The sequence below is a fragment of the Amblyomma americanum genome, chromosome 1 (assembly GCF_052857255.1).
Source record: "Amblyomma americanum isolate KBUSLIRL-KWMA chromosome 1, ASM5285725v1, whole genome shotgun sequence".
Lineage (NCBI taxonomy): Eukaryota > Metazoa > Arthropoda > Arachnida > Ixodida > Ixodidae > Amblyomma > Amblyomma americanum.
Window position 1 is genome coordinate 180,402,024 of NC_135497.1, and position 25,145 is coordinate 180,427,168.

The 25,145-nt window shown below is 48.2% G+C and overlaps 1 protein-coding gene across 2 annotated transcripts in view; it reads left to right on the forward strand.

The window, feature by feature from the left end:
* LOC144114277 (uncharacterized) overlaps nucleotides 1-25,145 on the forward strand; it is a 167,948-nt gene that overhangs the window by 16,281 nt on the left and 126,522 nt on the right. For both annotated transcript variants that reach the window (XM_077647900.1, XM_077647899.1), the window contains exon 4: nucleotides 23,701-23,808. In XM_077647900.1, the coding sequence (XP_077504026.1) occupies nucleotides 23,701-23,808 (108 nt within the window). The remainder of the gene's footprint in view (nucleotides 1-23,700; nucleotides 23,809-25,145) is intronic.

A 25,145-nucleotide genomic window follows, 5' to 3' on the forward strand; every position in this document is an offset into this window, starting at 1 on the left:
TTGATACCGGCACTGATATAGGTGAGAGTGCTTATTTTTGGCCTCATTCTTCAACGCATACCAGATGTGTCATTGCATAGCTAAGGTTTTACGGTAGTTCATTTAAGCTTTTTAACAGTGTTAAAGGGGCACTGAAAAAAACTCCGCCAAATTATTGTTCTCGGTAAAAATTGGTTCACAACTCTTTATAGGTACGCTGACTTTTGTCCGGCAGCAAAATGCGCATTTATGGCTGAGAAAATTGAATTTAAAAATTGTCGCGCAATTAGATTCACACTCGTGACGTCTACACCGCAGACTAGTTGCAGCCGTTTTGATGTGAATGGTGGTATAGCATGGGCTCCGGGATACGTTCCTGGAATTTGGGTGACGACGCACGCGGTTTACTTGCAGAATCGACCGATGGCGGCAGCACCTGTATTTCCTTTTTTTTTGTTGGCTTTCCTAACCTTACAAAATCTTCGTTTTTTGTGAGAGTGGTCTCCCTCTCTTCAGAATGTTCTCTTCTATCGAAACAGACCAACTTCAATTTATCCCGTCTCTCTTTGAATAGCCTCAGTCTGCACACGTTGCAGACTTGAGGTTTCAACCCTATCTGGCTCGTACAAATACACTTGAAGAAATGAAAGCTTTTGCGTCGCACAGGGATGCGCAACTTGGTAGAACGCAGACAGAGCCGCGCAGGTATATTTTCCTTAAAAAAAATCAATTTTATTGCTGTGCGAATGCAGACATCCAGAGGTAGCCTAACTTGTGTGGCGTAAATGTCTGCAACAAAAGGAGGTTGCCTGTAAATGATGAACTCAGAAGCTATTTCGATGGAATTATTGAGAATTCATTACAACGCTTCACTCTAACGCTGTTGTCGACAACCTTTCGGGAAGTGTGTCGTCAGCTTCCTCCGCCACTGGTTCGATCTCGTGCTGTCTGCATAAGTTCCTTGTTGCATGCTAAATTGGAAATTCCCGGCATTACTCACGTGCATTACGGATTCTATTTTCAGTTTCGTTCGCTACTTAGGTTGGCAGGAGTAATTCTGCGGAAAATGGAGTTGTAATAACGACAGCCTTTCTTTTCTTTTTATGTTTTTGCCGCCGCCTGGACACGAAAGAAATCCTTCATTGTGTTTAGCTGAGGCACTATCGATCCGTCCGAAAGTCCAAAAAAGCTTAAATTTTGATTTTTAATCGATTTGATTATTCTCGTGATCCTGAAGTATCGGTCAGTTGAAGCGAAGCCCTGTGTTACCTTTGACGACAGCTTTAACACGTCATGCGGTGGAGGCAAAGTGACAGAACTGACGTTTTCTACGAAGCTGTTCACTGGATCCACGATGAAGTAGGCGTGACGGAAGATTTTTTCAGGAATAAATATCCCTCCTAGACCAGGTATAGCAGGTGCACAGACCTCCCATATTAAAGGCTTGGAGGACGATTTTTGTGAGCTGGCTGGCACCGAAAGATTATCTAAGCCACCGTGGTGACTCTGTGGCTATGGTGCTCGGCTGCTGGCCCGAAAGACCCGGGTTCGATCCCGGCCGCGGCGGTCGCATTTCGATGGAGGCGAAATGCTAGAGGCTCGTGTTTTGTGCGTCCAGCCGCAGAGCCCGTGGCATTTTGTTCTGACCTGCATAGGGAGCATCATTGTCCGGTTTATGGTAACATGGAGGAATTCATTTTTGCTGCATACCACTGTCTGGTTGACCACGAGTAAGAGAGAGTAAGAAAAAGCGACAAAACGTTGTGCATTAGAGGTCTCAATCACATGCATTTTAATAACAGCCGCATCATCTGCTCATATCCCGCCAGGAGTTGCGTAAATGTCCAAGGCCATGCGGTGGCCTTTCCAGCGAGTCAGCTTTAAATCTGCGCGCCGTTTCTCCCCCCCCCCCCCCCCCCCGGAATTCTTTTTTTTTTCTCCCCGCGCCGAGGCACATACGCCAGAGAGATGTGCCTCTTCGTGGCCAGGAAGAAGGCAGGAAGGAAACAGGATGGGCGCCCAACCGCCTGCAGTGGCAACCGCTAGGAGAGCGACATCCGCTTCGAGCTTCCGTGAAAGGCGAATTCTGCTGCCGCCGAGCGAGCACAGGCGGCGCGGCATTTAGGGGACGCTACAGCGCGTGCTGGCGTCGCAGTAGTGACTACAATAAAAAAAAAACGCGGCAACGAATCAACATAAACCAAAAAAATTCTGTACGGTTCGTATCTGTGAAATAACAAAAATGTTTACATGTGGCATTATTTTTCCACTAGGCCCCCGCCATACGACTGCTGCAAAAGAACCTTGCACTCAACATGTATCGAATAAGATAATGCAAACGTAGAGCCTTAGCCAAAAGTCTTCAGGCCGAGGGATTTCCTTTTGAGCCGCGTTATTCGGTAGTTAAATCGTACATAAAGTTACTAACTTCAGGAGGCGGTAGGAAACACTTTTGCTCACATCTCCGGACCTTTTGAGCTTAACGAGTGTCATAGGCGTCCCACTGCATGACTCAAAAGCATGCTTTCTCACGTGAGGTCTTTTGACCAAGGCTGCGCATATCACGGAAAATCACGGGGGAAAAACGGGGGACTTACAACTAGTGAGTGCGAATATGCAGTTAATAAACACCTCCTCTAGGCAAAGCACTCTAATAACATTAGTTAAATATCTTGCGTGCAAAGAACTTGTTTGTGAGCATGCTCTTTCCAGCAGCTGCCACGGAGTGTACAGGGCAAGCAAACCCGCTGCACACGCAGCGTCTACTGAAAGCGCGCATGTCACACGGAGGTTCAAATATCTTTGTGACTAGTATGCACTCAAGGAGGCGTTTCCAGGCCCTAAATTTCAGTTGCTGCATAGCCTCCTTGATCCTTAATACAGCCACTTCGATTAATTTCATGAAGAAAATTCAATATTTCAACCTGGCTATGGTCGGCGTATGCGAGTACGGATGCTTGAAGTGTTTTATGTAAATCTTTTCTGTACGCTTCCCTCCTTTGTGTTGTATTTTCCCCTTTAAGTGCACATTCGATTCGAGGTGAGAACAATCGCATTCACTTCTACGCCTAGAAAGAGGATTAAACATGTGTCCGAAAGCCTTTTCGCGGCCGATTGTTCATACAATATAAGTCAAGGGGGTTCACACCCTGGCCCGTAATGATTAAACATGTTGCTAATATTACGTGTTTATGCAGTTGAAATCACGCCTTTAAGTGAAATTCACAGCAATGTGCCACAATATCAACGTCATTCGGCTGCTGCTCGGCCAGCTGTATTGTCCCCTTTTATTCGGAGAACTTATTTTCATATATGGTCGTGCTGTTCCGTAATACGTGCGCAGATATCTACTGCGGCGGCATGTAGTGTCCTATCCACTATCCATACTGTGTCACCTACCCCCTCTCCCCCTCCCCCCGCGCCCCCTTCCCCTTTCCGACAGCTATAAATAAATATTCCTTGATGTAAACTAGCAAGCGTCTTGAGTCGCACGTTACAATATTGATCTCAGGTGTTTATGAAGAAACTAACCTTCCTGGCCCGTATTTCTTCACATCCATGGTGCTAAGGCAGCGCTTCTGCCCTGCAGCGGAAATGTTCAGGTGGCTTTTCCCAAAAGCCTACCCACCAAAAAATTTCAATGACACCGCCAGTTGAGATCTTGTAGCGTGTGTCTTCAACGAGATGTACCACTCGTGTATATTCGCAGCTCATTCCTTCCTGCATGGCACGCTTTGCACCCTTATTTCTGGCAGCGCGGTCGTAAGAAATTCGGCCAAATAAACTCAGAAAGAGAGAGAGAGAGAGAGCGGAACAGGCGTGCCACTATGTATAAGAGTCCAGCGAATAAGGGTAACACTCCTTCGAACCTGGCTGCCTGTTCTTTGTAGAGCTCATCAGTATCTGTATACACAGAGTCGTAGCGCCAAGAGCACGCGCGCGAGCCTGCCGCCAGCGCGGGTGGGAGACGTAGCGACAAGAAAGGCAGCGGTGTAAGGGGGGGGGGGGGGGGGGGAGTAAAAGCAGAAATTTCCGACGGAGCCCAATGATATCAACTGCTGCGGAAGTTTGCAACACAAGCGCGCGCATGAGCCGCAGTTTGGAGCGCAGCCCGGAGAAACGCGTGCAGTTGGCGGCAGGAAGCGCATCGCTTCCGAGAAGAAAAACAGCGACATCCGGTTTTGTTTCCGGTTCGCTTCCGGTAGAGAAACATCCCCACGCCCTCTCCCGTTCCGTTCGCATTTCTTCCACTTGCGAAATGACCCGGCGCGCATTCGGTATCGGCTGCCGCCTGAATAGCGAAGGAGTCTGTGTGTATAACACGCGGAAAAAGAGACGCGAAATTCTTCTCCCCCCTCCAAAAAAAGCCTCTGGCATAGCCCGTCAGCGAGCCCTGCCATTCTGCATCCTTTTATGCGTACCGCGCATGATCATTGTGAGGGCGCTTCGAGAACTTTTGCCTGACCGTGAATGCCGCTCGAATCCCGTGAGATGAGGTCGTGTACACACACAGCTATAATGCATGAAGGCTGGATGACTCTTACATTTACTCTAATAACCGTTTCAAGTTTTGTATTAGAAAGACAAGCACAACGCAAGGACTGCGCAAGGAAGAAAATAACGAAAATTTCAATTCTCAAATTTCTGCACTTAACTATTTACAGCTTGTGGAAGTTTCGTGCTAATTATCAAAACTCTCATAACAAAAACCTAAAAATCGTTCATTTAATAAGCTGTTTTGCAGCTCTCCGATATCTAAGCCGAGGCACGCAAATGTCTCTGACACATGTTTGCATGGTTGACTGCTGCAGGAAAGTATTGTCGTCATCTTTATTTGAAAAGATACTACATTTTTTTATCTTTTTGTCTTCATGCACATGTGCACCGCACATCGTGCACCGGAAAGTGCTGTCAGGCGAACTGTGGTAATGTTTCTACAAAGTACATTTTTCTTATCGTCCGCAGAACGGCGTCGAAACGAATGTGTTGTGGAAATAAAACTACCAAAAACCATGATGATGGAAACCACAAAATGTTTGCTGGTTGCAAGAATTATCAAAACAGCAGAGCCGCCTTTAACTTTATACGGTATCAACGAGTCGTCTTAATTGAACATGAAATGTAATTTTCTAGTCATACTCAAAAGCACGCAGCCGAGGTAAGAAATGTTTAGAAGCGTGGCAGTCTACCAGGTCTGTTTGGAACGTCGTTACCACACGTGGCTGCCCGAAGCCAACGTCCTCATGCAATCCAGACAACAAAAACAACTATGCAACGAAACCGGAGGCCACCACGCAGGTCGACAACTTCGAGGAAGGAATGTATGGCTGAGCCTGTATAGTATCAACCATGGCCATGATAATGTGGCAGTTCTACTCCAGTGCAATAATTTCTATTACACTCTAAACAGAAAAGAGTAAAAATAAATTAAGTTGTGTGCGTGTTAAGAGCAGATTGGACTGGAAAATGTAGCATTACCCCAGTCACCGGAAATCACTCCGTACTCCTCAAAAACGGACTTTCATGAGGGCCTTGAACAGAGTACTGAACGCAAAACTGAAGCAGCCAACCACTTGGATAAATGGTTTGGCGCGTACAACAACGACCACATGTTGCTGTAATATTATTCTCTACGTAGGAAACGAAAAACAGGCGCATAATTTATGCATGCAATCTAAGCACGAAATTTCTGATGCGCCCAAAAATGAACGCAGACAACGGACGGTACGTAAAAGTGGCAGCAAAGAAAACTGGACGGTTACGAGAAGCGTTGTTGTTCCATGTGGCTTCGTCCCATTCTGCAAGTACAGTCGAGCCCACTTATAACGGCTGCAGATATAATGAACGCTCGCTTATTAAGAACGAGGGCTCTGCTGCCGTAAAAATATGAGTTATATCTATGGCACTGCATCGCAGATAAAACGAACAATCATGGTCGCACCACCCGGTTATAAGGAAGAAGGGGGCGTCCCGAACTCGTCCTCGCAGCCGAAAAATGCGCGCTTCCCGCCAGCGCGGAGACCGAAGAGCGTTTCCCAGCACCCGCGATCTCTCCGAAAGTGGTGACCCTCACCCCCCCCCCCCCCCCCCCAAAAAAAAAAAAGCAGGCGGCATTGAAATGGAAGTCAACCGCAGGCCAAGCGCGTCCAGACAGACTAGCAAGTCAATCGGGGTGGTATCATTCACGCCCTGAAGGTGTCCTGTAGGCGGGGCATCACCAGCGCCGGCAGACAACAACTCACAGACCAGAAGGCGACATCCCAGTTACAACGTCTTTGTTTCCCGCCGCGGAAGTGATTAAAGCCAAGTGGTTACAATTGGCTGCGCAGTGCAACTCAAACCGCTTCTGAAGGGCATGATTTTTGGACTCGGAAACGACAGAGGACACTGTTGAATACCCACGTATTCAGACGCATGAGGATTTGTTGCAGTGGTTCGTTGGTGCGGATGCGGTTCGTCGACATTCCAGAACCACCATTGACGGAACCACTGTACGGCGAACGTACGAGAATTCCCCGACTGCCAGGAATCTGATGAAGACGATGATGAGGAGGAGGCCGGACCTACCACCAGCTGCCGTAAACGCTTCAACCGCGATTAGATAAAACGCGTCCGCAAGGCAGGTTGTTGGCAGCAAGGGTATCGGAGTTTATGATCGAGCTGGAGAACTTGGAAATCGCCGTAATACGGCTCACTTTTGAGAAGCAGACGCACATAACGGATTCTTTAAAGGAACGCCACTTTTGTTCCACTTTGTAGTTTTGGCTGTAATAAAAGAAGCCGAGTTACTAGGTACCTCGCATACAATGAACGATATCCGCGCAACCGTCAGGTTCGTTATAAATGGGCTGGATAGTCTATCAGAGCACTAATCGTGCTTCGCATGTGCTTCATATATGTTTTGCAGCATGTGTAACGACTGCTGCCATTTAAAATGCCCAGTCTTGTGGCGTTAGCACCTGCAGCGTTGTCGCTGCTTTTTCCAGGGGGTGGCACAAACGTAAGGCAAAGGTTAAAATGGAACTAGTATGCTAGCTGAACGAAGCTGGTGCAGTATTGTTCGTGGTTACGCATAGCACGCGAAATCTGATTCTACTTCAAACCAGTGTCGTGAATGCATTAAAATGAACCTAACTTTCAACTAAAGTGTTGAAAACTGCTCAACAAACTACAAATGGCGAACTCTCTGATACGGTATCCTTATTCTGAACGCATAATTTTTTTTTCCAAGCCCTAGAGACACGTGAACCTCACAGGAGCACAAGACTGCTGGAGATGGCGCGCGTGATAGCGACTGCACCCGTGCAAGCTTTGGCGTGAAATGTCAACGGCCATTTGTCGGAACGCTGTAGGGCGTAGGGTTTACAAAACATGTGCTTCTGCATCCCGAATTTTTTTTTTATTCCGTGCACTATTCTCCAAGCAGTGAAATAAGTTTCGCTGCAAAGGTACCGTTACGAAAGGTTACCCTTTCGGTTTTGCTGTCCCCATGTTGCAGCTTTCTAATAGGCACTTTTCGCATGCCTCCAGCGTTTAAAAAGTTGGTTATTTCATTTAATTTAGTTAATTGGGCGAGTATGAATTGAAAATACTCCAGCAAGTGGAAGCATTTTTTCCTTCGTACTTCTGTAGCTTTATAATAGAAACTTTTCGCGTACCTCTAGCGGCTCAAAACTTGGTTAATTCGTTTTGTCTGGTTAATTTTGATTAGTGTGAAGTGTGAGTCTGAAAAAATGGTGTCATGACCCTTTTAACGACAACGTTATGACGGTGATGTTTTTTCCCTTACACTTGTAACTACTGTGCTGTTCATTACACCAGTTATTGCTTCACCCCCAAACACACACAAAACCTAGATAGTCAAGACATTTGGTGTTAAAGTCTTTCCCTTCATACCCATTACAGCGCGGTAAGTAATCCAAGCGATGACGTTATCTAGTATAACAAAGGCATATTTCTAATTGCTAAAGCTTGCGCAATATACAGCACAGTTTTGCAATAGAAAGGGGCTCGTTAACGCTCACAGTGATGAGAATAAGTTCTCGAGAGCGCACAACAGGGGCCACAAAAACTTCTTGATATTGCACAAGTATTGTGTCAGAGCGCTTGCGCAAGTCAGAGCCGTTCCGTTGCGCGACCGAAGATATATCAGTCAGACGAATAATGGCCGTAGCGCACGTCACTCGCTCAGACGGCCGCGGTATTGCGCAGCGTCGTGAGTGCACCGTTATTGCCGACCCGTTGTATTTATAACGCCGCGACAATGGACCGCACTGCAGAGAACAACAGCGTGGAAAACTTCATCAAAGCGGGCCGACAAAAACAGCGCCGGCGCTCAACGAAAACGAAACCAAACTGTTCCTCATTTTTGATTGGCGAAGCGCCAACCAATCGGAAGTCGCCATTTCCCCTCTCATCTTCTCCAAGAACAAAAAGAAGGAAAAAAAGACCCAAGAGGGAAGGAAACCGGGCTCTCCCAGCGCCGAAGCAGCGAGAGGAAAAAGGCTCCCCAGTGAGACCCGCGCGGCTTTGCTGCTTCGGAGCCCCAGCGACGAAGAAAGCACACAGCGAAAGAACAGACGGGCGAGCTGGAACGGGGCAACCAATGAGAGCGAAGAGCTTCCGTGACGTCACGCAACCAATCGGAAGAAGGGAGAAAGGGAGACGTCAGGAAGTTGCCGGGAGAACGAGGGAGTCGCGCGCGCGCGCGCTCCTGAAAAGAGGGAACGAAGGAGCAGCGACGCGCGAGCTTGACGTGAATGCACCGCCGAATTTCCGTTAATTTCGCGGCCCGAGAAAATTAACGCTAGGCAGTCGCTCGCCGCGCTGATAAAGCCTTTTGGGCGCGCGCAAACTCCACAGCTGCTCCGCGAGAGCGGGGACGCGAGCGGGGCGCCTCCGCAGCGCGCGGAAAAGCGGCCAGCACGGACAAAGCGCTTCGGTTTCGCGCCCAGCGATAAGGCGCTGCTGCACTGACGCCTCGGCGGTGGCCACGGCGGGTGCGTTTTGTGCCGCTTGCTGCTGCCACTACTATGCTACGCTACGTGCTTCAAGCCCCGCTGCGTCGAGGGAGGAAATTTTAACTGGGCGAGCCCGGAGGAAAATTAATGCGCGCAGCTTCACTCGCCGGGCGATAGGGGGCGGCCGGCACAATGAAACCTCAGGGGCGAGAGCGCGGGAATCGATACGCGCGTCTATTGTTTCCGAGCCGCCTGCCCATTGTTCCTGGCAGAGCAGCTCGGAAAAGAGGCGGCATCGTAAAGTGTGCCCGTCATCCGTTGTGCGCTGCTCTTTTTCCTTGCACCCGCTTATTCGAGACGAGGAGCCGATATACTTGTATTGAAATTGTCGCCGGCGTTGAAAACAAAGAAACGTCGGCGTGTTTGAAATAATCAGTTTGTCGTGTCGTCGCTGTTTGAAATACCACACAGCGATAGCTGGCCCTTAAGCACGGACGGGTAAATCACTGCTGAGTACACTTTTTCTTACGAAATCGGAGGGCGGTAGAAATAATAAATTCGAGAACCAAACACTCTGAGGGACAGAAAGTTCTCACAATAATTCTATTTCTACGTGGTTCTGGGCACCGCCTTCAGCTTTAGAGTTACCAGATTTCACTGGTAGAAAGTGCCGCCGTGAACTCACCAAGGTACACTGTCCTACGCGCTGCGTACACTGTGAACGTATGCTATTTTGAGGACTAACTGGATTAGCACACAAGCAATCACCAGCCACATAACCAACCATTCGTCACGAGGACTAGCTTAGTTTAGATTAGTTTAGTTTATGAGAGCTTAACGTCCCAAAGCGACTCAGGCTATGAGGGGCGCCGTAGTGGAGGGCTCCGGAAATTTCGACAACCTGGGGTTCTTTAACGTGCGCTGACATCGCACAGTACACGGGCCTCTAGAATTTCGTCTCTATGGAAATTCGACCGCCGCGGCCGGGATCAAACCCACGTTTTTCGGGCCAGCAGCCGAGTGCCATAACCACTGAGCCCCCGCGGCGGCTTCGAGGACTAGCTCTACACTTAGTCCCGGTTCAGCCCTTTTCTGGCTTTTGTATGTCTGTCCCAAACGGAGAGCTAAATATATAATTCCCTTCTAGCAGCTCATTTATAGCCTCACCGTGACGTAAAACAACCCGCTTGCAAGAATCCAGTTCCCAATCTAGGCTTATTTGGCTCACTTTGTCGGTGGACACATCAACCGGGCTGTGAGGTGGCGGTGGGGTCCAGTGTCCACACACACAGTGTGGTAGCTATGCGCCTTCCTTCCCTCTAAACCAAGGGAGTGTCTTGACTGCGAATAAGCCTAGTCTGAGAACAAGACTGTCTTATCAGCTTCGTCTAAGCGGGCTCAGATGGTGAGAGGATGAGGCGTGGGAGGCAGAGCCCGCACTTACCCGCACTGGCGATCAAGGTAGTATAGTGGGTGTCGAGTTTCCGCACACGCAGCAGCAACGAGGTGATTATGTTCCCTGGGGCGCAAGTTGAAGCAAAATGGATGAAATACATGGAGCTGAGGGATGCGGTAAAAACGAAATATTGTGCATTTTGTTTGCACTCCTGTCGCGCGTTTATAAAAGATTCTTTCGGGACGACTACGTCGATCGTAAGGCACGCCCACAGGCTCCACGGCGTTTCTCGGTATCAGCAAGAAAAGGGGATCAAGGTGGACTACAGAAAGCAATCGTGACTAATGGTTAACATGTAACAATATCAGCAGACGCAAACGCCTCTGAATGTTGCACCCTAAACAGAAAGGATTGAAAAGATAGTAAACTCTCCTTAGCAAACTCCCTTTCATACTCCCTTCATACAGTTTACTCCCGTTTTATTCCCTTGCAGACTCCCTCGCAAGGTAACCGGTTTCAATCTTCCCCACGAGCGAACGCTTCATTGTGTCTATATATTTATCGACACGGACGCAGTGCATTTTCATCGGTGAACTCTTGTCGTTAGCACTGTTTTCTACACAATATTATTTTGTTCACATTCCCACTAGTCCTATGAACTCGTGGTTCTCTCAAGCTCGAAATGTCGTTAGCCAGACGACAAGTTGTACTGTGAAGGTCAGGACATATAGCAGTTAATGCTACCTTTACCTTTAAAGCTTTCCAAAGGAAAGGTGTCCAAAAGTGAGCCTGTGATCCGGTTTATTTTTCGCTATAATGAATTTTTGATTGAAGTGAGGAGTTTGATGGAAGTGCTTCTTGTCGGGATGTTGCATGACGAAAAATTAACGGCGCCGACCAAAAAAAAAAAGATGACGTTTCGGCTCTCACACGGGAACCTTGTTCGCCATGAAGGCGAAACGTAGTATCGTCGCTTTGAATGCCTTTACTGGTGGCAGATTTCCATCACTGTGATTCAGCGTATGCGCTGTCGTCTGAATAATCAACGACTCGAGATAAAGCCATGATGCTCCGTTCTTTTCCTTAGCATACACACGTGCCCAGTAGACAATGTGGCTGGCAGATTCCGAATGTTCGGCAAGTGCGTTCGAAGCCACCCGCTGATTCCTCACGTCAGTCCGGTGTTCCCTAAACCTTCTCTCAGAATCCCCTGACTAACCGATGTACACAACTGTGCACATTCACCATTTCACTCCTGAGCTTGCGAGTTTGCACATACGCTGTCTGTGCGGCATAGCAGCTTAATATGCGTGCCAATGTTTGACTGCCACTTGGAATGTCTGGAATCGCGTCTGTTTTGGGGTCGGATGTAGAGCAGGACGGGCGTGTTGGCGTTCCACGGAGTCACTAAAACGTCCAGGATAACCACAAGCAGATAAACAGTGGCATTTGTGTATCGAGTCAGCTGTTTGCATGGTCTTCTCGTCTGGTACATATTCTTTCCCGGTTTCGGAAGAGGATCGAGGCAGTCACGGAACGCTTTCGGGAAGCAGGGTGAACGGAAGTGAAATGAAGTAAAACTCTGCACGGCGAGCATTCTGAGTCCCGAGCGTGGACCCTGTCCGGGCCCGCTACGTTATCACTCTAGTGAGCCCGGCTCCGGCCCGCAGAGCTTGACGTGAGGCCCGGCCCGGGCCCGTTCCCGCAGCAGCTCAAGAGGTAAATTGCTGTGTGCAAGCCTTCTGCTAAATAAGAAGCGGCCAGCGGAGGCACTCATGTCGCAATAACACTTGAAAAAAAAAAACGGTTTGGTAAACACAAAAGGACAAGATAAGGCGGTTCGTGCGCTCGGATTTTTGAACAGCGATATTGTCTGTGAATAGCCCCGAAGTTCGGAGAGCCAATTTAAAAGTGTTGCATACACACGCAGTAAACTCTGTATTACATCTGGGTCTTTAATCGGCCAATTTTTATTGCCCGCGATGTCTAAACGTAAAAAAGTCCTCGAAGCCACAACAATTTTTTTCTAACGACCACAGCGGCCGCGTGTCTATGGAATGAAATGAATAAAGCCTTTATCTCAAGTGAGGGATAGCTCTGAAACGAAAAGCAAACGCGCCGGTTTACTGCGTAGATTGTGTTTGAAGACCCGAAGTGTCCTAAACCAATACGCTCTTCTACAATGGCGTTTCTCGTAGCACAGAGATGTGGTTTTGTGAGAGGCAAACGCAGAAAACCGCATATTGTCTCGGAACATACGCTACCTGTCGAGCAATCGAATGAAGCTCTTTCTCTAGTGGCTCTTATGAGAATTCAAATGTCTAGTCATGAGCGGTAACACAAAACCGACCAGATTCGGAGCGCCTGATATGGTAGATCCGACGGCGTGTGCCGGCTGATAGTTAAAAACAGCGCAAGCCAGCGGTGCTGTGCATTTTATTCGCCGAATGCACTAGTGCAAATAAGCTGTCTCTAAGGCATTACAACGTTTCACTAAGAACGCCGCTGTAGACCAGCCCGCTGCTGGATTTTGTGCCTTTTCTTTCTAACTTCTCTTGTATCGTTCAACGCAGCCAGGCGTGCTCGTCCAAGTCCGAAATGAGCTGTCTCTGATTCCGCGTCAACAAAAAAGTGGTACTTGTGGTTTATAATAAAAGCGCTGCAAAGAGTTTAGCGTCTAGTTTTTTTTTTTTTCATTCCTGGTACGTTCCGCGAAAGAGTAAAAAAAAAACACTTATTGTTTTTCATTTTTCTGGTGCGAAGAAAATGAAGTTATAATAGGCGCCAAAAATTAGTAAATTAGAGTTGACTAGTTTCTTCTCAGTCAACACCAAAGTACTACTTCATCCGTGTCGCTACGAAAACAAACGCCACACGTGGAATTCACCCAGCGACAATAAGCCAAAATTCCTAAACAGCGACTGTATGTACGGGCCCGAGACCGACCCGGGCCCGGAACTTCAATCCCGGGCCCGGCCCAGGCCCGGTCAAAAAGCACGTTTTCCGGCCCAGTGAACCGGCCCAAGCCCGTGCAGTGCTCTAAAATGAAGATAGTGTCCGGTGTGAGTTGGTTTTTTATAGACATGGAACGTCAGTCCTGAAGATTAAGAGTACATGCAGGAAAGGGAGGTTTTTTTTTTTGTTTTTCTCGCGACAGCATCCCATAAACTTTGTACCTGAGTGTATACACCGGTGCTTGTAGAAGGAAATATTGCCATTAAAAAAAAAAGCAACGGGGGTTAAATGATGGAACCGTCCGGCAGAAAGGCAAGCGGAAGTTATTGTTGGGTTGCTAATTGCGCCGGTTTGAACGAGAGGGAGGCGCGTCAAGAGGTACTGCGGCGATTGAACTGCTGCTGAACCGTCACGGTAAACAGGACATAACACTTTTAGAATGAAAGCGCTACTTCACGGCGAAAGCGGCAAAAGCCGATTCATCGCTGAAGCCCTTATCTTGAATAAATAAAATAAACATTGCGGCAACTGGGATTCGAACCAGTGGTGCTGCCGAAAGACCAGATTCACTCACCACTGCTCGAGAGCACCATGCTATCGCCACAGCCGATCACGCATGGTGTTAAACTGCAACACACTCTCGCGCTGTGCATTGCACATCATCGTATTCATCAACTTCCATCTGCGGCGAGAACTGATCAGATCGGCTTAACCTCGACCAGAGCTTAACATTAGTCTAATGTTGTCGCCAGACGTGCCGACGTCCCAGCAAAGCAAAACCTTCAGCCTGTTCAGGCTAAACACACGATTTCGTGCATATACTGGGTTTAACTACTTTGATACCCTACCATTTTTTCGTGGCGATGCATGGTTTCACGTCAGTGTCATTGCATGCAGTGCAGAAACCTATTTAACCAAATAACTTCCCTGAGCATGTGATGTCAGTGAACAAACAGCGCTACACTGACAGACGATGTTTGGCGAAGATATAGAGCCTCTCAGTCTGCAGAGGCAGGCAACAAAGCGGCGCAGTACCTCCAAATGCACAACTGCGCCACTTAAATCAACGATGTCCCTGATTTTCATACTTTGTTAATTTTATCCTTTGACTGAGGGTAATTTCTACTCACCAAAAAGCTACCTGTAGTGTGCATGTGAGGATTGTATTCCGCGTACTTTTATCGGTTTTTTTTTTCTGTTTAGACCGAAAAGTCCGACCCGCCGCTGGTTATGGTGCTCGGCCAAAGCCTCCTAGAATTTGCTCGGCTGCTGACCCGAAAGACTCCGGTTCGATCCCGGATGTGGCGGTCGCATTTCGATGGAGGCGAAATGGTCGAGGCCTGTGTACTGAGCTATATGTCAGTACATGTTAAAGAACTCCAGGTGGTCGAAATTATCCGGAGCCCTCCACTACGGCGTATCTCATAACCTGAGTCGCTTTGAGACGTTCAACCCCAAAAAATATAACCAAATTAAAAATTCGACCCTTAGGCACGGCGCATGCCTAATTGGCTTATCGCCACCTGCCCTGACCTAAACCGCTGAGGCTAATCGCTGTGCACCAAAATGACGCCCGTGACATCACTTGACGCCATGGCATCTATAGCATCTGTGCCATGGGCACCTATGCCGAATAGCATCTCGCCGTGTGTGAAAAACGCTTGTAATCGGAATGGCCTGCCAAAGTACTGCACTGTTCCCGTTTTACCTTTCAATGAAGTACGAAAAATCCCCGGCTCGAGTCTTCTCTTTCAAAGGTTGTCAATACTGAAATGAACTGTACATGGAACTTCATTTACTTCATAAACTTTGGTCGATTGCACATATAACTAGTTTACATATCATCGTACATTGCAGAAATTTAGAGGAGCGTAAACATCTTCTCAGGAGAGCCATTTATTCCTCCTTGATTGTTTCGTTGGTACGCTGCTCCTGAGACCGCAAACAGTTGGAAAGACAGTATGCAATTTTTGCAAAGGGTTTCTTGGTGTTCAAGTCCTTTTTTTATCATTATCGTAGGTGGAAAATTTGGCGCCATCAGGCGCATAATGCGCATTTTTTGCCAGTTTAAGCTAACGCAACTACTTGTGTGCGATTTGGCAGGTCGGCCATGACGCGCACGCCACAGAAGGAAAACATGTACAAATATGCACGTGGTAGCACGTGCGAATGAACATGCGAAGGAACCTTAATACTGCACTGTGCTGCAATGCGCTGCGATACTGCAATGTACTGTGCTCCAATATATGCACTTATTTTTTTTGTTCATATAGATATTTATTTGTTTGAGTTTCCTATTTTTGAAACGCGTGTTTTAACACCACGCGTGTCTTCGTCATGCGCGTGATGGTAAAGGAGCACGACATAAAACCGCGTTTTTTTTTTTTGCGATTCAGGGACTGCATATATCTGTTGTTTTTTTAGTGAAACTCAGGCTGTTTTAATTAAAGAAGTCAAACAACGGGGAATCTCGCGTTCTTTTAGCACACCAGTGCAAACAGGCGTCGTCGCTTGCACCATCGACTCCATATTTTCAAAGACGCTTAGAATATATATTTATTAAAATTTTAAGTTTTTTTAATTCTATTTTATTAACATGCTTGTTATTCTACTTGACCCGATTAAAACTAACAGTATTTCGTTAACGTTGTCTCCCGCAAACATTTAGGCGTGGTCTCAAAAACCTAGTACGAGTAAAAAAACGAATGGGCGTTCAAGTAAAACTGGAAACGACGGCACAACGCTGGCCTCTGTGGTTATTACTTCACTGGCTCGAAATTACTCCTGTGTGTAAACATGCCGTCGATTACCTCAGTATATTGGAATTCTCTTTCTCTTTTTTTCCTCATTTCCATTTGCTCCGCGTTGCTTAACAGTGAACAGTGTGGATGCAAAAGAACCCGTTCGTGCCTGAAACTGCGCGCACCGTGAAAAAATTGGCGGTGGTTTAGCTCTGGTTAAACCTGCAGTGACGCGATAGCTACAGCTGGCCGGGTGGAACTTGCTCAGTTGAATTGCAAAGTCAGTCTTTCGCCGCTCAGTTTCGCTGGGCGTTCTTTCTTCATCTTCGTCTCACTTGACACGGCGCATGCGCACAGCTGTTACAGCTCGGTTTCGCCGGCGCGCCGCGCCGCTGGCAGCAGCAGCTGATCCGCACCACGTGGCTGGTCACGTGACCAACCACGTGACGAACCACGTGATCAGCCACGGCACCGCGCCGCCGGCAGCTGCTCCGCACCACGTGACCAACCACGTGACGCTACCGTAATGTAGCTATCGCTACAAAAGGTTTGGTTTATGGTTATGGTCTATGGGGGTTTAACGTACCAAAGCGACTCAGGAGGAGGAGGAGCCGTAGTGAAGGGCTCCGGAAATTTCGACCACATGGGGTTCTTTTCCGTGCACTGACATCGCACAGCACACGGGCCTCTAGAATTTCGCCTCCTTCGAAATTCGACCGCCGCGGCCGGGATCAAACCCGCATCTTTCGGGCCGGCAGCCGAGCGCCATAACCACTCAGCCACCGCGGCGGCCTCGCTACAAAACGACAGTCTTATAGTAATCAATGGATTTGCCGGACTGCGTACTCTACCACGCGCTGACCTCAGGTGCATGTCGCGCTAAGTACGCGCCTGATCTGCAGCAAGCCAGGGGGCGCCGGAAGAGCCCGAGTCTCACTCCGGGAGCAGAGCGAGGCTCGCGGGAGTCCGGGTCGTCACCGGAGATCGAGGTCATCGCTCACTGCCATGGAGTTTACAAGAGCGCGGCGCTCGACATCGCGCATAGCCACAGAAGCGCGTAGCCATCGACTTCTCATTCAACTGTCATCGTCGACGGGCAGCTCGCGCCGACGTCGACGCGCGGCACCCCGCGGGTGGCGGTAATTGCCGCTACGCGCGTCCCCGCGGCAGCGGCCACCATGCGCGCAGCGCTCCGGGGGTCGGGGGGAGCCGACCTCTCGTTACGGGGTCCTGCCTTGGAGCGCTGGTCTCGTGGGAACTCAACTGGAAGTTCGGCGGCGCTTGATTGTGCGCCCCAAGTGTCGCGCCAATGGACCCCGCCATCGGTGCGCGGGGGAGCGCGCTGCCACGCGTGACTTTTCTTCCTGCTGGAAACTGATCGGCCGTGTGGCACTTGGGGTCGCAATGATTTCGGACTCTTTTCTTCCGCCTTGGGAAGCTTCCCCGCACCGCCTCCCTGGTTGCCGCTCTTCTCCGCGCAGCCCCGAAGTCGGGGTCGCTCCTCTTTTTCCTTGCCACCCCCCCCCCCCCTCTCTTGTTCCCCCATCGGGCGCGTGAGTTATCGTCACGCACGCGGAGTGAATTTATTTGCTGCGCACACAATGCGGCCCCGGCATACGCTGCGCGCGCATCATGGGCGACAACGTGTCGCGTGTCGTCTAAACGAGCTGGCTTGTGGTACAAGCCGTGCAAGATCGCTCGCTGAGAGCCCAGCAGTTCATGAAGCGTCGCTTGTCCTGCTCTGCTCGGCGTGGCGGACGAGTTGGGAAGGGGAGCTGTTAGGAGCTGCACTGTGCACGCGGCCTGCGGTGTGTCGCACGCGCGCCAAGCATCTTTTTCGCCATCGTGCGCGTGTATGCTATGAGGCATGCTTACCGAACGCGTTTTCCTCGATGCTCAATGTGTTCAGAGGAGGTATTCTGTGGCTCGAGCGCCAACGAATCCCGGTGTTGTTCTTCGCAGTCGCTCGAAAAAAAAATGTCTTCTACTTGTTTCGCATTGGAAGGCAGCTTTGCCGCAATGCTCAAGTGCAATTTATTTGTCCTATTACAAGACATTTCAAGCTCCAGGGGATTGAGGGGAACGCGGAACAGAAAAACAGCCAGCATGTAAAAATCTCACACCTTTTATTTTTGTTTATGTTCTCACTTTCCGTTCTATAGCTAGACGAGCGAGTTGGTGAAACATAGAGAAAAGCGGGAAAGGCGTCTGTCGCTGTTGCCAATATTTCCTTACCGTGAGAAAAATTGGTGTTTTCAGCAGGTTAATTTTGTTTTGCCCTGAAAATTATGCGCTATTTACAATGACACGCAGCACATCAAAATGAATCTAAATGAGTGTACTACGTTACAAAGGAATTTCAAATACAAATACTGAGCAGTAGTGCAAAATTTTATTTGTCTAACAAAGAATTTCATTCAAGTTGTGGTAAATATTTATAACTTTAAGCCCATATACACGAAAAGTAAAAAATTTAAAAATTCTGTAATTACAAAAAGTTTTGTTCTGTTGAATAAAGGAGCTACAAGTTCGAATGCTTTGGCACACCAATACTTTAGGCTAAAAAAAAAAACACTGTATGGCTGTTACACATTTGTGGTAATGCCGATGATGACCACTAGCTGCTTTCCCCTTGTGAATTTCTGATTTTCCGATTAATGATTTTGCGAAAGCATAAATCGTAAAATAGATTTAAGCAACTTTCACCAGCGGCTTCTGCCTCGCGGGCCAGAACTTGAGGCTCCTGGCATACCTTTCACGGAAGGCTGCTGCTTTGCGAACCCGTACTTGAGGTTCTTGCCATCTTTCACGGGCGGATTGGAGGTAAAGCGCCCGCACCTTTGGCGCCGCTTGCGCATTACGTTTGGCCTCGGCCTACATTGCTCCATCCGTGATCGCTTATGTAGACGCGCCGGCCATTGCTCCGCTTGCTCCTCTTTCACATTGCCAGCCCTGGCCTGTCGTTTACGCGCCATGTCCTTCGCCCGGGCTTCTGCACCACATTGTTCCTATATGCAACTGACGCATGTTTCACCCGCACATGGCAACTCCTGGACTCGTAGCGAAACTCCAGCGCTCAACGCTGATAGGCATAACACATAACCTATAGCGACCGGAGGAAACAACTCAGTGCTGTGTTGCGACGCTACGGGACACGAGCGTTCTTGCTGTTCGGAGGCTGCGTCCGATCGCCGGTGCGCAAGCAACAAAGTGCGCGTCTGCGGCTGAGTTACTGGCTGTAAGAAGAAAAAAAAAAGGCGCACTAGCAGTCTCTCACTATGTGTAAACGTGGACTGTACCGTGAAGGAACTGAGGAAGTGTGAAAGGGCCAGAGCATGATGAAAATGACTCTGTGCACCAGGCGGCCGCGTCTCGTAGTGCACAACGCTTTCTCCTCTCGTGCTAAACTATGGCCAGATCAATCCGGCCGCAGTGGCCACGTTTAGATCGAGACGAAACAAAAAAAAACGGCCCTGTGCTGCGCGATGGCAGTGCACGATAAAGGACCTCAGGAGCTTTACCAAGGTGAAAAGTTGGGCTGGTTGGTGCATGCCGTACGCGGTTATTTCTTACATTCATGGCATTTCCCACAACCTCAAAAAGGTAGGCGCAAGAGCTGGCATTAAAGGGCTCATGTCAGCACCCAACAAGTTAAGAAGCCTGTGCGCCAAAGTCGACAGCGAGCAAAGAAAAAATCAATGCAAGAAAAAGCGCCGGACAAAACATGTGAATTGTGTGAAGAGCGTTGTGTATGAAATACCTCTGTCATGCGGACGCACCTACATTGGTCAAACTCGGCGCTGTTTATATGAACGGCTTCAAGAGCACAAAAGATCCCTAAAGGGCGCCATCAGCAGTGAACTAGAAAAAGATTGCATAGAGCATGTATGTGCTCCGCAGCTTAGCAACGCAATGGTCATCGCGTCATATTTTGATCAACGGACCAGGGAGACTGAAGAAGCCTCCAACATCAGAAAAAAGAGCGCGTTTGCGTCAGCATACTTTCGATAGCGCTTCGTGAGAGCGAAATTGATTATATGCGTGTATAGTCCTAATCCACTACCACGTGTACATCTTATGGGTTTTTTCTTCTGTCGTTTCCTTCTTGCACGAGCGAGATGTATATATTCGACGAACGTGCATTACAAATATGGCTGTTAGCGTCGTGTCCCGCCTGTCCCTTCTTTGTCTCGTGCTGCGCTTTTCCTGCCACAAGACCTCAGGAGTTCCAAATTTATCCGAAGCTCTCCAGAACTGTGACCGCTTTTCTCTTCCTTCCTTCCTTCCTTCCTTCCTTCCTTCCTTCCTTCCTTCCTTCCTTCCTTCCTTCCTTCCTTCCTTCCTTCCTTCCTTCCTTCCTTCCTTTCTTCCTTTCTTCCTTCCTTCCTTTCTTCCTTCTTTCCTTCCTTCCTTCCTTCTTTCCTTCCTTCCTCCCTTATTTCCTTTCTTTCTTTCTTCCTTCCTTCCTTCTTTCCTCCCTCCCTCCCTCCTTCCCAAACGGCGCGGTTGAGGTGTCCACCGAGAAGCGAGACAGTTAATGTGCCTTTCCTTTCTTCAAAAACCAATGTGCGGGCCCTTGATGTTGACATCCACGACTACGCATAGTCCGGGGATCTCCGCCTTAAAAGCTAACTCTCTAAAATTTTTGCTGTCTTATAAAAAAGGGTTATTTCCTGGTTGTGTTAAAAAGCTATATTTTCCTCTAAATATTTTTATTGCAAGATATTCGTAAGTAAAAACATATCATCAGCAGGTTTTTTTGTCGGGCAAAACGTACGTTTCTACGGTGACGGCAAGGCGAAATATTGGCCACATAATGTATACACATGGCAAATAACGGCCATATTACCGCGAGCATCTAAAATACAATTAAGGAGGTACGAAAAACGAGTAAAGCGACAGCCCGCAGAGAACAATGCTTCCTGCGAGCAGCAGCTGATGCTTCGGGCTGTTTTCTTAAGGTCTTCCTTGTACCAACTAAAACAAGTCTATCTGGCATCAGTCTAAAGTTCGCACCGGTCGTTCGCAAGAGGTTCCTGCTATCAGGGAGTTTACCATGCTCGCTAACAAATGTGGCGTACGCACTCTTTAGTCGCGCACCAAAATTCACCACTTCGTAACAAAATTATTAATCACTTAAAAGCTATAAGGTGACCTCTTAAACTACATAACTTATAGCGTAATAAGGCAATAAGTCGTAAAGCGCTTTTGTCGCTTTAGAATAGCGCGAAAATATCTGTGGATAACCGGTGGCCCATGCTCAATAGACGCGGTAAGCAAGAGTTAAAACTAAGGCTCGAAAATCTAGGCGGTCAAAATAAAAAAAAAAACAGGCAGACATTTCAGCTGAAGAAAAATAAAGAAATGACTCTTAAGTAGCAAAAACATATGTCTTCAGTGATACTTATTACCTTTTAGTAACAAATCTCAATTGTGTCAATGATCGAAATCCGCTAATGTCGAACTCATCGCATGTCTGCTATAGATAGTTTGGAACAACTGAACCTAGTAGTCGGGCCCGGAAAGCTCAGACGCTTGGAAGCAGGATGCAGTAAAGACATTCTCATGTTCTAAAACTTCGTTCTTGTATTCTCTATGAGCATACACTAATTCTTTTAAAATTCACTTCCAATCCCACACAAAGTTAGTAGCGCGAACTTGAAACGTGAGAGTTCATAGGGCTCAGCTCTTTAGCAGATACACCCATATCCCTTCTGCTTGCTATACGCATCATACGAAAAACGGTCGCAAAGTCCCTCGTCCAGGATCGGGTGCTCTGCGCTGTCAATAATGATAAATTATCAGAGTGCAATTAAAGCAATCTTTTCAAAACACCAGCTCTAGTTTCACAAACTGTCATTCAAATGTATAACATTTGTACGTAAAGTTTCGAGGCTGATTTATTTTCTTCTCTAGAAATGATTCCCCAAACAAATGTTGCTGCTTATGTGTAGCGCCATATTTTCCGGCTAACCTGAGCTATTTCTCTCAATTGCTGTGGCAGCCGCTAGATGGAACGACATGCAGAAAATACCTTGTCACTAGTCGTTTGCACATTCTACTGTGAGTGAATGTGGAGAGATAGACGTCCACCTCGAGCATCGTGCAAACATGAAATTCTGTGGGAAGCTTAGCAAGACAGCCATACAGACGTATGAGCTCCTTCGTGACGCTCACAGCAACGAGACATTATCGCGGGCGCGAGTTTTCGATTGGCACTAGAGGTTCGTTTCGAGGAGAACGTCGGTTTAAGACAACACAAGGCAGGGGCGCCCTTCAACCTCACGGAATGAAAACAACGAGGCTCGGATCAGGGAAATCGTACAGCAAGACCGCACCATCACAGTCCGCATGCTATCAGATGCTCTCGACATTAGTAAGACAACATGCCACCAAATTTTGCGTGAGAACTTGCGGAAACGAAAGCTGAATGCCGACTTGTACCGCACTCCCTCACACAGGTCCAGAAGGACACGCGGGCATCAGTAAGCACTGATTGCCTCCGAGGCAGAAAAGGATGCTGCATTCGTCGACAGCATCATTGCTTAAGACGAAACATTGTGTTTTCAATACGATACTCAAACTAAAGGCAGGGCGCCGAATGGCGGTCCACAAGCTCTCCGGCGTCGAGAAAGGTGCGGCGACAGAAGACCAAAACAAAGGCGATGGTGATAGTTTTTTCAATGCCAGAGGTGTCATACACCACGAGTTCGTCCCACAAGGACAGACGGTGAATCAGGAGTTTTATATCCGCGTGCTCCAAGCCTCCTACACATGCGTGATGCACTGCGACGCCGTCGCCCTGACTTATGGGCATCTGGACAATGGAGCATTCTCCACGATAACGCAAGGCCGCAAACTTCTCTCAGCGCGACAAAATTTCTCGCCAAGCACAGTATTACTGTACTTCCCCATCCACCATACTCGCCTGACCTCTCCCCATGCGATTTTTTCCTATTTCCTCGTGTGAATAGAGCACTAAAAGGTCTCTGGAAGGGGACCGTGGAGGCCATTCAAGACGCCACGACAAAGGAGCTGACAGCCCTGCCGAAAGAAGCGTTTTCCAACTGTTTCCAACACCTCAAGAAGCGTCAGAAGCTGTGTATAGACTGCAACGGACACTATTTCGAAGGATGGCTGCACAAATGGTTTCAATGTTAAATAAAAGCATTTTTTTTAATGGACTCAGTCTCGGAACGTTACGGACAAAGGTTGTATAGCTATGCCTCAGAGAAAGGAGGCCATGACCGTTTAGCGCAATGACATGCAGCATTCGTGCAGCCATCCGCCACTGGCACAAGCAAATTATACTGAAAAAAACTAAAAAAAACAGCAAATGCATTTCAGATGTCATCACAGATAGTTAGCCGCCTGCTTTGAATTCGTTTCAAAAGCGGCATTTCAATTGTTTTGTGGTTTATACACGGGATATGTGTATCACTATAGCAGCTATAGAGGTACTATACAGAGGGAAAATCACCAACCCCTTTTGTTCGGAATAAGTGTACCAGGAGCAAAATTCCAAGCGCTCGGGAATGCAGTGTAGCTGGAGGAGCGTTTATGATCTGGTTAAGCCTGAATCCTTCGCTAGTTTGGTGTCATGTGAGCCCAACGGTGTCTGGGCCCTTGTCGCAACTGACCACGTGCTTTGCCGGCCGCGCCCTCGCAGGCGGCGGTGGCGGCACGGCTGCAAACAACGACGCCGGTGGGGGCCGAGCCACGGCCAAGGCTTACGCATCGACGCCCGACAGCCACCCGCTGCGGCTGACCAAGGACGGTGAGTCGGCTGCCGCCACCGAGCGGAGTGCCCCGCGCGCATGCGCTCGCACGCAACGGCTTATAAGCACAGCAACAGTAGGGGCATTGCTTCTGTGCACAGAAGCAATGCTCATCATGTTGTACAGAGCACGTTACTTGAATCAAGGCAAGAAGGGCAAACATAGAAACCATGCACTCGTCTTCAACGCAGTGCAAGCCTTGTAGCGGTCCAGTCTTGGCATGGATGCAGTAAGCGGTGGTCTGAAGCCACACAAAGATCAACATTGAATAGGGTTGGGACTCAAGGGAACCAGTTCGCGCGAGCCAATGTCGCTGCCATTATGACATCGCACTCTAGCATTGTTTCTATGTGCACTGCCGCATTGCTTTCGCAACGAAAGAAGCTCGCCGTGTCCCGTAGAGACGTATGTGTCTGACGTGGTCGAACGCTTTGCTGATCGCCATCGTATCACTTCAGATTGCGCAGTCGCGTAGCCACGCATTATTTTCACAGGTATTGTAATGAGCAGATAATTTAAAAACAGCGGGATTATAGAGGTGCTTAGAGTAAGAAAGCTTTTTTTTCTTCCTTCGAGCACCAAACGCGGTCATGTTTTTGTAGCCTCATTCGCTGCTCTCCAAGACACCATGAAGTGTCAGTCGGGGGATACTATCATGAAGTACGATTCAATAATCCGTCATCTGGCTTCTCGGGGGCGAAAATAAGCCAATACATTGAGAAAGAAGCAGTTTCTTACTTCGCACTATTTCTGATCAATGCTCAGTGAAGACAGCCATGTTACACTGCAGGCCTTGAACGTGAACACTGAGTGTCCAATCTTACTCTAAGAATACTGGTCTACAGTACCAAAAATAATATCAAGAACTGCACAGGTGCCTCTCTGACGCGTGATTTTCTTGCCATTCGGCTGCCCCACAGCTGCCTTTTATGCGTGGGTGCTTTCCCGTTCCGTGTTACGCAGTGTCATGCACGGAAAGAAGCAGAGGTCCGACGTTGCAGCCTGGAGCCTGTAGTTTCACCGACATATGTGTTTTTTCGGGTGGCAAATATTTTAATGCCAATTCTGTTCAATGCTGCTGTGGCACCCAATCTGTTTATATACAGCACACTGAGCAAGCTCGCCGGTACCCAATATTAGCCTGTTCAATGTTCGATAACACTATACAACCGCTAAGTGCGCTTGGTTTTCTCTGCGCCTGAAAAAATCGTTATTTTGTTGTTACCGCGGCGCTCTTTTTCATCAGACGCGCAGGTGCAGTAATCTCCTGTCATTTTAGGTCTGTTTTTTCGCGCATATTGCTGTCGTAATTGTTTCAGCATATAGATTAAGGGCA